At 36.0% G+C, this 18,224-nt stretch overlaps 1 protein-coding gene across 2 annotated transcripts in view; it reads left to right on the forward strand.

The window, feature by feature from the left end:
- The first annotated feature begins 378 nt into the window (after positions 1-378).
- The window catches only part of pccb (propionyl-CoA carboxylase subunit beta), a 44,260-nt gene continuing 26,414 nt past the window's right edge, over positions 379-18,224 (forward strand). Inside the window, exons 1-7 of one of the 2 annotated variants that reach the window (XM_061925319.1) lie at positions 381-630; positions 8,067-8,186; positions 8,254-8,322; positions 8,392-8,448; positions 8,505-8,618; positions 15,097-15,207; positions 15,282-15,511. In XM_061925319.1, the coding sequence (XP_061781303.1) occupies positions 415-630; positions 8,067-8,186; positions 8,254-8,322; positions 8,392-8,448; positions 8,505-8,618; positions 15,097-15,207; positions 15,282-15,511 (917 nt within the window). In that variant the 5' untranslated portion in view covers positions 381-414. Of the gene's footprint in view, positions 631-8,066; positions 8,187-8,253; positions 8,449-8,504; positions 8,619-15,096; positions 15,208-15,281; positions 15,512-18,224 lie in introns of both variants that reach the window. The other variant, XM_061925318.1, reaches the window with a different exon arrangement.

Below are 18,224 nucleotides of genomic sequence, written 5' to 3' on the forward strand. Positions count from 1 at the left end.
TATAGCATATAAAAAATATTATTTTACTGTTAAGCAAACTATGAATAATAAAACATGTGTCCTTCATCATAGCTACACGTATGACAAAAAAGCGCGTGAAAATCAGAGGTATTCAGTGAGGTAAGATGAATTAAATGCGCTGACAGTTCATTGCTCCTGCCAAATGAATTGCACTGAGTGCAGCGGATCACCACTCCAAGATGGCGGCCCCGCGTCTCGTCAGTGCCAGTAGGCAGTAGCGCTCGACGCTGCGTACCCTTAGAACATGTCTGTGGTTGAGATGTACAAGCCCCAACCTTTTCCGGTTCCTTTCTTCAAGCTAATTGGTTAGAAGGAATCGCCTCCCCGTCGGCTATTGGCTGAAATCCCCTCCTCTTCCTGTGTGCCGCGAAGTGACGTACTCGGGAGTCGGCCATGATGGCGGCTTATAGTGTAGCTAAAGGCGGCCGTAGCTTATTCAGCGGCTTGCGTCTGTCCTTCCGGAGTTTGGTCCAAGTCAAACATGACAGCCTACCGCTCGGCCGCTGCTACTCCGTCGGCCAGCTGTCCGTCAAGGAGAGGATCGAGAAGAAGCGGCAGGCGGCGCTTATCGGCGGAGGTCAGACGAGAATCGACGCGCAACACAAGCGGGTGAAGTTGGTCTAACTTTCATTTACGTCCTTAATTGTCCGACACGCAATTATTATTATTATTATTATTGCAACGCTTTTTTTTACGGCCGTCATTGAAATAATGAAATAACAAAAAATAGCATTATTATTGGCTTGCTAGCATACAAACTCCTCAGAAGGGGTGTCCGATACTGCACGTTGTGGTATCGATGGGATATCAAGTCAAGGTAACCAATACCTTCCATCCATTTTCAACCGCTTGTCCCTTTTCTTACTTGAAAATAATCAACATTGAGTGATTTTGAATAAGGCTGCAGCTAACGATTATTTTTCTATCTATAGATTATTATTTTTTTCCCGATTAATCGGTTAATCTATAGATTATTTTTTTCGATTAATCTATAGATTATTTTTCCTTTTACCGATTTATTTTTTTTATTTAAAATGAAGATGGAAAAATAAATTTAGGCCAGTTTTTTCACAAGGCATGACTTATTTACAAAAAAAAAAAGTATGGCCACTCAGTCAACATTGACAACAACATGACAAAATATTCTGTAACAATGTAAACATTTAAAACTTTTAACATTTAACAAAATTAAAAGTAGCTTATTTGCTTTTTAATGTGCAAATATAAAAGTAAACATCCAGTGCAAATCTTAATATTCTGCAATAGTATAAGCATTTCAAAAGTAAAAGTATTGCTTATTTTGCTTTAAAATGTACAAAAATAAAGATAAACATCCAATACAAAAAAGTGCAAAACGAAATATTCTGTAACAGTGTAAACATTTCAACAAAAGTAAAAGTATTGCTTATTTTGCTTAATAATAAGTTAATTGTTGGTTTGTACATAGTATATGTAACGGTTAATGTTGTAAAAGGTATTTGCACAACTAATTAACGTTAGCGTCTTTGCAAACACTGAACAGGCACGCCAAACGCGCCTCTCAGTGCGAAACGGTGTTTTAGTTTATGAATTTACAACGCAGATACAAATGACACATTCATGTTTTTGTGTAATGATGACAACGTATACTCACGCGGACGATTGACTAGTTGATGGTGATGGCAAGAACGCTGTCGGGTGTTTTCTTTTCAAATGTTCGTTCATAGCCGTTGTGCTACTATGATAGGCCATTTCCGCTCGACACAGTGTGCATACAACAACTGTCAAGTGTTTTGCTTTTTTCGCTGTGCTTATCCCACACTTGAAGGGATGTACCAATGCTAAATGTCGCTTCTGGATTTCACTCAAAAGACCAGACCGTAGTTACTTTTTCCTTTTATTTTCCTTTAGTTTGCAACAGTTTTTCCAACCAAGAAACAGCTTCTTTTTTCTTCTTTAGTCTTTTTAGCAGTCTTTAGCAGTGTTAATAGACTTTAGTTTCTTTAGCTGTCATTAGCTGTCTTTAGTAGCCTTTAGTAGCCTTTAGCTTCTTTAGTAGGTGAAAAACCTTTAAGGACAAAACACCACAAGATTAACATGCTGTAAAAAATCAATCAATTATCAATCCCATAATTTACAATTATTAATTAGGCTATCAAACTCTTAACCATTAAACAAGTGCAAGAAAATGGACACATCTTTTCCCTTTAAGTTAAAACAGATTTTAAATAAATTGTCTCAACATAAATGCACCAAGATACATATAAAATACATTTAAACCCAGAAACACAATAGATAAATGCAGCAGAAAACCCAATATGCAAATACATAAATACCTAACCAATTAACCACCTATTCAGATATATATCTAAAATCCATATTCAATATAAATATATTATTAAAGTAGCAGTGAAACACTCAATCTTAAACGCCGTCTACTGGTAGAAAAATGCCCCTTTTTCTATGCCCTCACCAGCAGCCAATGATCCAACACAGTTAAATCCAACACTTTAAGTTGAGCGACTTCACCCTCCTGATGAAGCAAACTGCTCCAACATTTATCAATCTAAGCAAAGAATATCAACACTTCCTTACTAAACAACAGTTACACAAAACACCGTGTGTATTTAGCCTCCAGACTAAGCACGCTACATGCACACAACTCCCCCGCACCCCCCCCATCTCACCAGCGCAACAGGTGCGCCACACCCACAAAGACAACTAAAGTGCAATCTTACCGGCTGTCCGTTCAGCTATTGGTTTTGGTACACTTTTGGCACAACTCTGGGTTTTCTGTAACGAACTAAACCTTTTTCCACTCTGCGCTGGCATCTTTTGTACTCCTTGATTTGACACAGCGGTCTAATTATTGGGCTCGCGCACCAGCAGATGAGACGGCAGCGCGCCGCGTTATACCTGCGCGTGAACGTAAACTGATCGGCTCTGATCATATAAGCCGACTGGCCGAAATAATGCCGAATTATATACATTTCCTGGGGTTGCCTAGGTGAATAGGGATGCGGATGTGCTCTAAGATAAAATATAATTTTATTAAGTGGGGTTTGGCTGGTTGCTAAACAGCCACGGTTGCGAGCTCGCGCTTCAGCTGACGAGACAGCTGTTCGCCGCTACAACATTATTAGGCCGTTTATTGAAATATTCCCACACTTTTGACGACTTTTGGCGTGCTTTTTTCCCCTCGCTCGCACCGCTCGCATCGTCTGCTTTGCGCTCCGCCATGACGGCAGTGTGACGTAAATATGCGACGCATCGACGCACAAAAACGGCGTCGACGTATTTACGTAACCGATGACGTCGACGCGTCGTTTCAGCCTTAATTTTGAATGTCAATTTGTTGAGTCTGAAGTACACACGTGACGAATATTTTAGGTGAATAAACAAACTTAAAGGTAGGGATGATGTTCGAAACCGGTTCTCCCGGTTGTTTGATAAGAAAAGAACCGATTCCATGGACTCAAATCCCTGGTTCCCGTTATCGAGGCCACTATAGTAGAGAAAAAGAGTTGGTTCTTTATTCGAATCCCTGGGAACGAATCCCGTCTTACAAGAAATGCCCTGTGGGACATCACAGGAAATGACATTTCCTGTGATGTCACACAAGCAGCAAAAATAATGGACCGGAGAAAAACGCCTCAAGGCATGGCTAATCACCTATAGTGATCACAGAGACAGGTTGTTTTTGTGTTACTGTATATATTTGTTTTTCTGAAAAATCCCACTTAATATACTTTGGGTAACAACAGTCAATATTTATTTATTTTATTTTTTTAGGGGGGGTAACAATCAATATTTATTTATTTAATTTAATTTTTTTCTTATAAAATAAAAGTGATCTTTTGTTAAACCAAATATTGTGTTTTTTTCCCTTATACAACAACCTATCTGGATTCGATAAGAGAATCGATAAGGAATCGGTTCGATAAGAGGATTCGATAATGGGCTCGAACTCGATAATTTCTTATCAAACATCATCCCTACTTAAAGGTGCCAAATAAGGTCAGCAGTGTTGGCGCTGGGAATCTTCAAAATGGGGTCCCAGGGACCCCATCAAGTCATAAAAATGGGTGTCCCACTTTTTTGTAAGCGTTTTGAAAACAAATGACAGGTGAAGTGAATTATATTTATATAGCGCTTTTCTCTAGTGAACCAAAGCGCTTTTACATAGTGAAACCCAATATCTAAGTCAGTGTTTTTCAACCTTTTTTTTGAGGCAAGGCACATTTTTTTTCATTAAAAAATCTGGAGAAAATGTTAAAAAAATAAATAAAACTCCACCAGGTCGTCGTGCCTTATTTTGAGTTTGTTGGTGTTTTCCTGTGTGTAGTGCTTTAGTTCTTGTCTTTTGCTTTTATTTTGGTGGCCCTTTTGTTTTTGTTGGTGTTTTTTTGTAGCAGTTTCATGTCTTCCTTTGAGCGCTATTCCCCGCACCTGCTTTGTGTTAGCAAGCAAGACTATTTAAGTTGTTGTGTAGTCATTGTTGATTGTCATGTCACGTACGGATGTACTTTGTGGACGCCGTAAGTTTTTGCTGTTGTCCAGCATTCTGTTTCTGTTTACTTTGTAGCCAATTCAGTTTTACTTTCGTTTTGCGTAGCCATCCCTAACCTTCAAGTCAAGGTAACCAATACTTCTTACTTGAAAATAATCAACATTGAGTGATTTTGAATGTTAATTTGTTGAATCTGAAGTACACACGGGACGAATATTTTAGGTGAATAAACAAACTTAAAGGTGCCATATAAGGTCAGCAGTGTTGGTGCTGGGAATCTTCAAAATGGGGTCCAAGGGACCCCATCAGGTCATAAAAATGGGTGTCCTACTTATTTTAAGCGTTTTGAAAACAAATGTGAAGTGAATTATATTTATATAGCGCTTTTCTCTAGTGACTCAAAGTGCTTTACATAGTGAAACCCAATATCTAAGTCAGTGTTTTTTAACCTTTTTTTTTGAGGCAAGGCACATTTTTTCATTAATAAAATCCGAAGGCACACCAGCAGTAGAAAATTAAATTTTTTTAAAACTCCACCAGGACACCGTGACTTATTTTGAGTTTGTTGGTGTTTTCTTGTGTGTAGGGCTTTAGTTCTTGTCTTGCGCTCTTATTTTGGTGGCCCTTCCTGTTTTGTTGGTGTTTTCCTGTAGCAGTTTCATGTCTTCCTTTGAGCGCTGTTCCCCGCACCTGCTTTGTGTTAGCAAGCAAGGCTATTTAAGTTGTTGTGTGGACATTGTTTATTGTCATGTCACGTACGGATGTACTTTGTGGATGCCGTAAGTTTTTGCTGTCGTCCAGCATTCTGTTTCTGTTTACTTTGTAGCCAGTTCCGTTTTACTTTCGTTTTGCATAGCCATCCCTAACCTTCAAGTCAAGGTAACCAATACTTCTTACTTGAAAATAATCAACATTGAGTGATTTTGAATGTTAATTTGTTGAATCTGAAGTACACACGGGACGAATATTTTAGGTGAATAAACAAAGTTAAAGGTGCCATATAAGGTCAGCAGTGTTGGCGCTGGGAATCTTCAAAATGGGGTCCCAGGGACCCCATCAGGTCATAAAAAATGGGTGTCCCACTTTTTTGTAAGCAAATGTGAAGTGAATTATATTTATATGGGGTTTTTCTCTCGTGACTCAAAGCGCTTTACATAGTGAAACCCAATATCTAAGTCAGTGTTTTTCAACCTTTTTTTTTGAGGCAAGGCACATTTTTTTTCATAAAAGAAATCTGGAGGAACCACCAGTAGAAAATGGGACCCCGTTTTGAAAATTCCTAGCGCCAACACTGCATAATATAAACTTTAAAAAAAGGGGAAAATATTTTGTGACGATAAAAAATATCGATGTAATCATAGTAGTATCGGCTAGATGTTCTATTGTACTTGGTATCATTACAGTGGATGTCAGGTGTAGATCCACCCATGGCATTTGTTTACATTGTGACGGTGGTGAGCTATTGTATCCTCATATGGTGTGTAGTGAAGCATGTTTAGATATTCCTCGTCCTCCAGTGATAATGCTACTTGTACGAAACTTGCTTTATTTGTCGCCATGGAGACAAGGATTAGTGATTTAGAAGTAGCTAAAACACCGTGGATGGTGTTTCAGTGTTATAACTTCACCTTTATCTTTACTTTTTACACCAAAATGCGTCCATTCTCCCTTTTCTGTCTACACACTGTGTCTGCTTGTAAGTACTCTGTGTGTGTGCGCTGCCCAACATGCTCCTCTGCTCGTAAACCCTAAAAAAATAAAGTACTGTTTTTGATTAATTAGTGCCGCGATACTATACTAGTTTCGGTATACTGTACAACCCTAGTATACACACCAAGTTTGTGTTTGATACTGTCATGTGTCGTGTCTAAGGCTGAAACGACGCGTCGACGTAGTCGACGTCATCGGTTACGTAAATACGTCGACGCCGTTTTTGTGCGTCGGCGCGTTGCATATTTACGTCACTCTACTTTACTGTCATGGCAGAGCGCAAAGCAGACGATGCGAGCGAGGGGAAAAAAGCACGCCAAAAGTCGTCAAAAGTGTGGGAGTATTTCAATAAACGGCCTAATAATGTTGTTGTATGCACACTGTGTCGAGCGGAAATGGCCTATCATAGCAGCACAACGGCTATGAACGAACATTTGAAAAGAAAACCCCCGACAGCGTTCTTGCCATCACCATCAACAAGTCAATCGTCCGCGTGCGTATACGTTGTCATTATTACACAAAAACATGAATGTGTCATTTGTATCTGCGTTGTAAATTCATAAACTAAAGCACCGTTTCGCTCTGAGAGGCGCGTTTGGCGTGCCTGTTCAGTGTTTACAAAGACGCGCTCCTCTTTAACGCTGTGGAAAGGCGGCGGCGGCGAGCGAGCGGCGAGGCGGGGCGCGCCGGGAGCGACGCCGCAATCGTGCCCAGGTGCGCGATCCGCGCACCTGGGCACGATCATCCAATCTCCTCTCGCTGAAGAAAAGGGGAGCAGCAGAGAGAGAGGGAAGAGAGACTGGAAGGAGCCAGAGTGAAGCTGACGTGGAGCGAGAGAGGAGGAGAGCCAGAGTCAGAGGACGACGAGCGAGCGAGGAAGAGGAGCTGAAAAGCAAGGAAAGAAAGAGAAAAGACTTTGTGTAAAATTAAAAGATTGTAAACCTGGCAAAGCCGTCTGGCGTTCAGTCTGTCGGTCCTGAAAGAACCCCACGGCACAAGACGTGTCACAAACGCTAACGTTAATTAGTTGTGCAAATACCTTTTACAACATTAACAGTTACATATACTATGTACAAACCAACAATTCACTTTCACTTTAATCATACTATCATTGTTGTGTTATTAAGCAAAATAAGCAATACTTTTACTTTTGTTGAAATGTTTACACTGTTGTTACAGAAAATTTTGTTTTGCACTTTTTTGTATTGGATGTTTATCTTTATTTTTGCACATTTTAAAGCAAAATAAGCAATACTTTTACTTTTGAAATGCTTATACTATTGCAGAATATTAAGATTTGCACTGGATGTTTACTTTTATATTTGCACATTAAAAAGCAAATAAGCTACTTTTAATTTTGTTAAATGTTAAAAGTTTTAAATGTTTACATTGTTACAGAATATTTTGTCATGTTGTTGTCAATGTTGACTGAGTGGCCATACTTTTTTTTTTTGTAAATAAAAGCCATGCCTTTTGAAAAAACTGGCCTACATTTATCTTTTCCTCTACATTTTAAATAAATAAAAAAATCGGTAAAAGGAAAAATAATCTATAGATTAATCGAAAAAAATTATCTATAGATTAACCGATTAATCGAAAAAATAATCTATAGATTAATCGATAGAAAAATAATCGTTAGCTGCAGCCCTAGTCGTGTCATTATTGTGAAGACTTTGAAATTGAAATTAAATCATTTTTAATGTTAAAAATAATGTAATTTTCGGGACCCCCGAAAATATAAACATTTTCGCCATACCTGGTGTGCCTGTGAAATATGGGTATTAGTGGTGCGTGTTAGTCGTCCAAGAAAAGAAGCAGCAAGGTAATAAAGTTTGATGTGTCGCAGGGCAAGCTGACGGCCAGAGAGCGCGTGGCCCTCCTGCTGGACCCCGAGTCCTTCGTGGAGTCGGACATGTTCGTGGAGCACCGCTGCTCCGACTTCGGCATGGAGCAGGACAAGAACAAGGTCAGCCGCCTACCACCTTCCCCTTCCTGTTCGGCGTGAGATGTCACTTCCTGTCTTGGCTCGCCAGTTCCCAGGTGACAGCGTGGTGACGGGGCGGGGCCGGATCAACGGCCGCTTGGTTTACGTCTTCAGTCAGGTAAAAAAAAACAAAAAACGTAGGTGCTCGGCGGCGGCTTTCTTAACGTGGCGCTGGTTTCCCCGTCAGGACTTCACGGTGTTCGGCGGCAGCTTGTCAGGAGCTCACGCACAGAAGATCTGCAAGGTAGAGACAGTCCGTGCACGCCCGTGACCGCCATTGATGCTGCTTGTTGCTGGCAGGTCATGGACCAGGCCATGATGGTCGGGGCCCCCGTCATCGGCCTCAACGACTCAGGGGGCGCTCGCATCCAAGAGGGGGTGGAGTCTCTGGCGGGGTACGCCGACATCTTCCTGGTAAGGACAAACACTACACCAAGGTCCCGTAACAGAGTTTGTCCCTTTTAGAGAATATTTCATCCATAATGCAGGTCATGTTGTAAAGAAGAAATATTATTAAATACAAAAGCAGTGAAGTTGTCACGTTGTGTAAATGGTAAATAAAAAGAGAATACAACAAATCCTTTTCAACTTATATTCAATTGAATAGACTGCAAAGACAAGATATTTAACGTTCGAACTGGTAAACTTTGTTATTTTTTGCAAATATTAGCTCATTTGGAATTTGATGTGCAACATGTTTCAAAAAAGCTAGCACGAGTGGCAAAAAAGACTGAGAAAGTTTCAACTTATATTCAATTGAATAGACTGCAAAGACAAGATATTTCATGTTCACACTAAGAAATCTTGTTATTTTTTGCAAATATTAGCTCATTTGGAATTTGATGCCTTTCGACATTTTTCAAAAAAGCTGGCACAAGTGGCAAAAAAGAGTGAGAAAGTTGAGGAATGCTCGTCAAAGACTTATTTGGAACATCCCACAGGTGAACAGGCTAATTGGGAACAGGTGGGTGCCATGATTGGGTATAAAAGCAGCTTCCATGAAATGCTCAGTCGTTCACAAACAAGGACGGGGCGAGGGTCACCACTTTGTCAACAACAAATTGTTTAAGAACAACATTTCTCAAGCAAGGAATTTAGGGATTTCACCATCTACGCTCCGTAATATCATCAAAAGGTTCAGAGAATGTGGAGAAATCACTGCACGTAAGCCATGATATTACACACCTTGGATCCCTCAGGGCGGTACTGGATCAAAAAGCCACATCAGTGTGTAAAGGATATCACCACATGGGCTCAGGAACACTTCAGAAAACCACTGTCAGTAACTACAGTTGGTCGCTACATCTGTAAGTGCAAGTTAAAACTCCACTATGCAAAGCCAAAGACATTTATCAACAACACCCAGAAAAATGCTGTCGACTTCGCCAGGCCCGAGCTCATCTAAGATGGACTGATGCAAAGTGGAAAAGTGTCCTGTGGTCTGAGGAGTCCACATTTCAAATTGTTTTTGGAAACTGTGGACGTCGTGTCCTCCGGACCAAAGAGGAAAAGAACCATCCGGATTGTTCTAGGGTGAAAGTGTGATGGTATGGGGGTGTATTAGTGGCCAAGACATGGGTAACTTACACATCTGTGAAGGCACCATTAATGCTGAAAGGTTTTGGAGCAACATATGTTGCCATCCAAGCAACCTTATCATGGACGCCCCTGCTTATTTCAGCAAGACAATGCCAAACCACGTGTTACAACAGCGTGGCTTCATAGTGAAAGAGTGCGGGTACTAGACTGGCCTGCCTGTAGTCCAGACATTGAAAATGTGTGAAGGCTAAAATATGAGAAGGGAGACTGTTGAACAACTTAAGCTGTACATCAAGCAAGAATGGGAAAGAATTCCACTTCAAAAATGTGTCTCCTCAGTTCCCAAACCTTTACTGAGTGTTGTTAAAAGGAAAGGCCATGTAACACACTGGTGAAAATGCAATTTTTTGCAATGTGTTGCTGCCATTAAATTCCATGTTCATGATTATTTGCAAAAAATAACAAAGTTTCTCAGTGTGAACATGAAATATCTTGTCTTTGCAGTCTATTCAATTGAATATAAGTTGAAAAGGATTTGTTGTATTCTCTTTTTATTTACCATTTACACAACGTGACAACTTCACTGCTTTTGTAGATTCTATTCTAAATAATACAACTATTTATTGCTCCCGTGGCACAAACGAAGGCTCTTCTAATTATCATTTGTACAAAAAAGGTGTAATTGTAGCTATTATTTTTGTCCAAATGCATTTAGTGCTGTCAAATGGTTCATTTTTTTTTTATCCCATTAATTTGGATTCATCATGATTAATCACAGTAAATTACTTGCTTAATTAATTCAAATCACAAAACTTGTGAATTTGGACTCATTTTTATTAATACAAAAAAAGTTAGCAGGGGAAACATAATGTTTTAGCATATTTCTGTGCTACCTTTAAATGTGTCCCCACCTCTATTTTCCTCAATTGATGTACTAACATCATGTGTTTTATTCTGTAGATACTTAGCATCATCAACAACAAAACTTGTGAATTTGGACTCATTTTTGTTAATACAAAAAAAATTAGTAGGGGAAACATAATATTTTAGCATATTTCTGTGCTACCTTTAAGTGTGTCCCCACCTCTATTTTCCTCAATTGATGTGTTTTATTCTGTAGATACTTAGCATCATCAACAACAAAACGTGTGAATTTGGACTCATTTTTATTAATCACAAAAAAAGTTAATAGGGGAAACATAATATTGTAGCATATTTCTGTGCTACTTTTAAATGTGTCCCCACCTCTATTTTCCTCAATTGATGTGTTTTATTGTGTAGATACTTAGCATCATCAACAACAAAACTTGTGAATTTGGACTCATTTTTATTAATACAAAAAAAAGTTAGCAGGGGAAACATAATATTTTAGCATATTTCTGTGCTACCTTTAAATGTGTCCCCACCTCTATTTTCCTCAATTGATGTGTTTTATTCTGTAGATACTTAGCATCATCAACAACAAAACTTGTGAATTTGGACTCATTTTTGTTAATACAAAAAAAATTAGTAGGGGAAACATAATATTTTAGCATATTTCTGTGCTACCTTTAAGTGTGTCCCCACCTCTATTTTCCTCAATTGATGTGTTTTATTCTGTAGATACTTAGCATCATCATCAACAACAAAACTTGTGAATATGTTATTAATCACAAAAAAAGTTAGTCGGGATACATAATATTTTAGCATATTTCTGTGCTACCTTTAAATGTGTCCCCACCTCTATTTTCCTCAATTGATGTACTAACATCATGTGTTTTATTCTGTAGATACTTAGCATCATCAACAACAAAACTTGTGAATATGTTATTAATCACAAAAAAAGTTAGTCGGGGATAAATAATATTTTAGCATATTTCTGTGCTACCTTTAAATGTGTCCCCACCTGTATTTTCCTCAATTGATGTACTAACATCATGTGATTTATTCTGTAGATACTTAGCTCATGTTAATTACAAAAAAAATTAGTAGGGGATACATAATATTTTAGCATATTTCTGTGCTACCTTTAAATGTGTCCCCACCTCTATTTTCCTCAACTGATGTACTAACATCATGTGTTTTACTTTGTAAAAACTTAGCATCATCAACAACAAAACTTGTGAATTTGGACTTATTTTTATTAATCACAAAAAAAGTTAACAGGGGAAACATAATATTTTAGCATATTTCTGTGCTACCTTTAAATGTGTCCCCACCTCTATTTTCCTCAACTGATGTACTAACATCATGTGTTTTACTTTGTAAAAACTTAGCATCATCAACAACAAAACTTGTGAATTTGGACTCATTTTTGTTAACACAAAAAAAATTAGTAGGGGAAACATAATATTTTAGCATATTTCTGTGCTACCTTTAAATGTGTCCCCACCTCTATTTTCCTCAATTGATGGATGGATGATGTGTTTTATTCTGTAGATACTTAGCATCATCAACAACAAAACGTGTGAATTTGGACTCATTTTTATTAATCACAAAAAAGTTAATAGGGGAAACATAATATTTTAGCATATTTCTGTGCTACTTTTAAATGTGTCCCCACCTCTATTTTCCTCAATTGGTGTGTTTTATTCTGTAGCTACTTAGCATCATCAACAACAAAACTTGTGAATTTGGACTCATTTGTATTAATACAAAAAAAAGTTAGCAGGGGAAACATAATATTTTAGCATATTTCTGTGCTACCTTTAAATGTGTCCCCACCTCTATTTTCCTCAATTAATGTGTTTTATTCTGTAGATACTTAGCATCATCAACAACAAAACTTGTGAATATGTTATTAATCACAAAAAAAGTTAGTCGGGGATAAATAATATTTTAGCATATTTCTGTGCTACCTTTAAATGTGTCCCCACCTCTATTTTCCTCAATTGATGTACTAACATCATGTGATTTATTCTGTAGATACTTAGCTCATGTTATTAATTACAAAAAAAATTAGTAGGGGACACATAATATTTTAGCATATTTCTGTGCTACCTTTAAATGTGTCCCCACCTCTATTTTCCTCAACTGATGTACTAACATCATGTGATTTATTCTGTAGATACTTAGCTCATGTTATTAATTACAAAAAAAATTAGTAGGGGATACATAATATTTTAAGCATATTTCTGTGCTACCTTTAAATGTGTCCCCACCTCTATTTTCCTCAATTAATGTTTTATTCTGTAGATACTTAGCATCATCAACAACAAAACTTGTGAATATGTTATTAATCACAAAAAAAGTTAGTCGGGCTACATAATATTTTAGCATATTTCTGTGCTACCTTTAAATGTGTCCCCACCTCTATTTTCCTCAATTGATGTACTAACATCATGTGATTTATTCTGTAGATACTTAGCTCATGTTATTAATTACAAAAAAAATTAGTAGGGGACACATAATATTTTAGCACATTTCTGTGCTACCTTTAAATGTGTCCCCACCTCTATTTTCCTCAATTGATGTACTAACATCATGTGATTTATTCTGTAGATACTTAGCTCATGTTATTAATCACAAAAAAAGTTAGTCGGGCTACATAATATTTTAGCATATTTCTGTGCTACCTTTAAATGTGTCCCCACCTCTATTTTCCTCAATTGATGTACTAACATCATGTGTTTTATTCTGTAGATACCTAGCATCATCAACAACAAAACTTGTGAATATGTTATTAATCACAAAAAAAGTTAGTTGGGGATAAATAATATTTTAGCATATTTCTGTGCTACCTTTAAATGTGTCCCCACCTCTATTTTCCTCAATTGATGTACTAACATCATGTGATTTATTCTGTAGATACTTAGCTCATGTTATTAATTACAAAAAAAATTAGTAGGGGACACATAATATTTTAGCATATTTCTGTGCTACCTTTAAATGTGTCCCCACCTCTATTTTCCTCAATTGATGTACTAACATCATGTGATTTATTCTGTAGATACTTAGCTCATGTTATTAATTACAAAAAAAATTAGTAGGGGATACATAATATTTTAGCATATTTCTGTGCTACCTTTTAAATGTGTCCCCACCTCTATTTTCCTCAACTGATGTACTAACATCATGTGATTTATTCTGCAGATACTTAGCTCATGTTATTAATTACAAAAAAAATTAGTAGGGGATACATAATATTTTAAGCATATTTCTGTGCTACCTTTAAATGTGTCCCCACCTCTATTTTCCTCAATTAATGTGTTTTATTCTGTAGATACTTAGCATCATCAACAACAAAACTTGTGAATATGTTATTAATCACAAAAAAAGTTAGTCGGGCTACATAATATTTTAGCATATTTCTGTGCTACCTTTAAATGTGTCCCCACCTCTATTTTCCTCAATTGATGTACTAACATCATGTGTTTTATTCTGTAGATACCTAGCATCATCAACAACAAAACTTGTGAATATGTTATTAATCACAAAAAAAGTTAGTCGGGGATAAATAATATTTTAGCATATTTCTGTGCTACCTTTAAATGTGTCCCCACCTCTATTTTCCTCAATTGATGTACTAACATCATGTGATTTATTCTGTAGATACTTAGCTCATGTTATTAATTACAAAAACAATTAGTAGGGGACACATAATATTTTAGCATATTTCTGTGCTACCTTTAAATGTGTCCCCACCTCTATTTTCCTCAATTGATGTACTAACATCATGTGATTTATTATGTAGATACTTAGCTCATGTTATTAATTACAAAAAAAATTAGTAGGGGACACATAATATTTTAGCATATTTCTGTGCTACCTTTAAATGTGTCCCCACCTCTATTTTCTTCAATTGATGTACTAACATCATGTGATTTATTCTGTAGATACTTAGCTCATGTTATTAATTACAAAAAAAATTAGTAGGGGATACATAATATTTTAAGCATATTTCTGTGCTACCTTTAAATGTGTCCCCACCCCTATTTTCCTCAACTGATGTACTAACATCATGTGATTTATTCTGTAGATACTTAGCTCATGTTATTAATTACAAAAAAAATTAGTAGGGGATACATAATATTTTAGCATATTTCTGTGCTACCTTTAAATATGTCCCCACCTCTATTATTATTTACTGGATCATTGAGCTGATAACAACAAGGTAATAAAAGCTCAAAATAAATTCAATAAAATGTGATTCTTCTGCAAATATGCACGACTAAAGGTGATGCATTTGTGATTAACTCCTTTTTTGTAACAAGCCACTCCACAAATATGACCCTGAACACATGCCTGGTTGTCTCTGCAGTTGAGTAACTAAATGTCCTGATTGACTATTTGAAGTGAAGCACTTTCATCAAAATGTCAGTGGAAGTACCTTGTGGTTGTCCACACTTTGTGATGTCCCCCCCCCCCTCCTCAGAGGAACGTGATGGCGTCCGGCGTGGTCCCTCAGATCTCCCTCATCATGGGGCCGTGTGCGGGCGGCGCCGTGTACTCGCCCGCCCTCACCGACTTTACCTTCATGGTGAAGGTGCGAGCAACACCCCGGCTGAATGCTAACAACGCTAACGGCGCTAACGTGCGTGTCGCTGACCGTCCCCGCAGGACACGTCGTACCTGTTCATCACGGGCCCGGACGTGGTCAAGTCCGTCACCAACGAGGACGTCACGCAGGAGGAGCTGGGCGGAGCCAAGACGCACACCACCGTGTCGGGTGTGGCGCACCGGGCCTTCGAGAACGACGTGGAGGCGCTGCTGCAGCTGCGGGAGTTCTTCAACTTCCTGCCGCTCAGCAACCAGGACCCTGCGCCCGTCAGAGAGTGTCACGACTCCAGGTACGCCACCTGGGGGGGACACACCTAATTGTTGGTCATGCTCAGGCCTCACAATAATAGACTTAGACTTCCTTTAATGTCATTCAAATAAAAAAAAACCGATATTAATTGATTATAATTTGAGTAATGTAAGTTTTATAGAAAAAAACATTTTTTGAGCAATGACCTTTTTTATAAAAAATTAAAAAAATCCCACAAATTTTTAAGGATCTAAAAAAATGTTTGTCATTAAAATTAAAATGTAAAAAAGTTATATGCTTAAATCTGTAGAACAGTTTCAGATTTGTCAATTTTTTTTAATGTTTTTTGGGGTTTTGTTTTATGTTTTGTCAGGGAAAAAAGTGTTTTTATTCACACACAAAATATGCAATATTTTACCCCAATAATATCTCAAAGCGGAATATTTGATGTGAAATAATTGGAGCCTTAAATAGGTCAATAATTCTTTTTTTTTTTTTGAGCAATGACCTTTTTTTAAAAAAAACATCCCACCAGATGTTTAAAATAAGTCATTAAAACAAACAAAAAAAATGTTTTATGCTCAAATCTCTTTTGGCGATTTGTTGATTATTATTTATTTTTCTTAACGTTTTTTGGGGGTTTGTTTTATGTTCCATTTGTCAGGAAAACATTTTTTTTGGTATTCTTAACACACGAAATATGCAATATTTTACCACAAACTATTTCAAAGTGGAATATTTGATTTGAAATAATTAGAGCCTTAATAGGTCAATAATTGATAACATTAATTCATTATTATTTTTTGAGCAATGACCTTTTAAAAAAAAAAAATTCCCACAAATTCTGAGGGATCTAAAATTTTTTTAAATAAGTCATTAAAAGTAAAAAGAAAAAAAAAGTTGTACTAAATCTAGAACAATTTCAGATGTATCGATAATTTTTTAATTTTTTTTATGTTTTTTTTTTTGGTTTGTTTTATGTTCCAATTGTCAGGAAAAAAACATTTTTGTATTCTTAACACACAAAATATGCAATGTTTTACCCCAAAAATATCTCAAAGTGGAATATTTGATGTGAAATAGTTGGAGCCTTAAATAGGTCAATAATTCATAACATTGATTCATTATTATTTAAAAAAAAAAAATCCCACAAATTCTGAGGGATCTAAAAAATGTTTTAAAAGTAATTAAAAGTAAAAAAAAAAAAAGAAAAAAGTTGTGTTTAAATCTCTTGAACAATTTAAGATTTGTTGATAAAAAAAAAAAAAGATTTTTTTTTGGTTTGTTTTATGTTCCATTTGTCACAAACATTTTTTTGTATTCTTAACACACAAAATATGCAACATTTTACCCCCAAAATATCTCTCCCTGGAATATTTGATGTGAAATAGTTGGAGCCTTAAATAGGTCAATAATTGATAACCCCGATATTAATTGATTATAATTTGAGTAATGAAAGTTTTATAGAAAAAAAAAAAAAATTTTGAGCAATGACCTTTTTTATAAAAAAAAATAAAAAAAATCCCACAAATTTTTAAGGATCCAAAACAATGTTTGTCATTAAAATTAAAATGTAAAAAAGTTGTATGCTTAAATCTGTAGAACAGTTTCAGATTTGTCAATTTTTTTTTTTTATGTTTTTTGGGGGGTTTGTTTTATGTTTTGTCAGGGAAAAAAGTTTTTTTATTCACACACAAAATATGCAATATTTTACCCCAATAATATCTCAAAGTGGAATATTTGATGTGAAATAATTGGAGCCTTAAATAGGTCAATAATTATTTATTTTTTTGAGCAATGACCTTTTTAAAAAAAAAATATCCCACCAATTCTTAGGGATCTAAAAGATGTTTAAAATAAGTCATTAAAACAAACAAAAAAAATGTTTTATGCTCAAATCTCTTTTGGCGATTTGTCGATTATTATTTATTTTTCTTAACGTTTTTTGGGGGTTAGTTTTATGTTCCATTTGTCAGGAAAACATTTTTTTTGGTATTCTTAACACACGAAATATGCAATATTTTACCACAAACTATTTCAAAGTGGAATATTTGATTTGAAATAATTGGAGCCTTAAATAGGTCAATAATTGATAACATTAGTTCATTATTATTTTTTGAGCAATGACCTTTTTAAAAAATAAAATAAAATCCCACAAATTCTGAGGGATCTAAACATTTTTTTAAATAAGTCATTAAAAGTAAAAAGAAAAAAAAAGTTGTATGTTTAAATCTCTAGAACAATTTCAGATTTATCGATTATTTTTTAATTTTTTTTATGGTTTTTTTTGGTTTGTTTTATGTTCCAATTGTCAGGAAAAACATTTTTTGTATTCTTAACACACAAAATATGCAATGTTTTACCCCAATAATATCTCAAAGCGGAATATTTGATGTGAAATAATTGGAGCCTTAAATAGGTCAATAATTCTTTTTTTTTTTTTTTGAGCAATGACCTTTTTTAAAAAAAAATATCCCACCAATTCTTAGGGATCTAAAAGATGTTTAAAATAAGTCATTAAAACAAACAAAAAAATGTTTTATGCTCAAATCTCTTTTGGCGATTTGTCGATTATTATTTATTTTTCTTAACGTTTTTTGGGGGTTAGTTTTATGTTCCATTTGTCAGGAAAACATTTTTTTTGGTATTCTTAACACACGAAATATGCAATATTTTACCACAAACTATTTCAAAGTGGAATATTTGATTTGAAATAATTAGAGCCTTAATAGGTCAATAATTGATAACATTAA

Source organism: Nerophis lumbriciformis, linkage group LG29, assembly GCF_033978685.3.
Source record: "Nerophis lumbriciformis linkage group LG29, RoL_Nlum_v2.1, whole genome shotgun sequence".
NCBI classification, from domain to species: Eukaryota; Metazoa; Chordata; class Actinopteri; order Syngnathiformes; family Syngnathidae; genus Nerophis; species Nerophis lumbriciformis.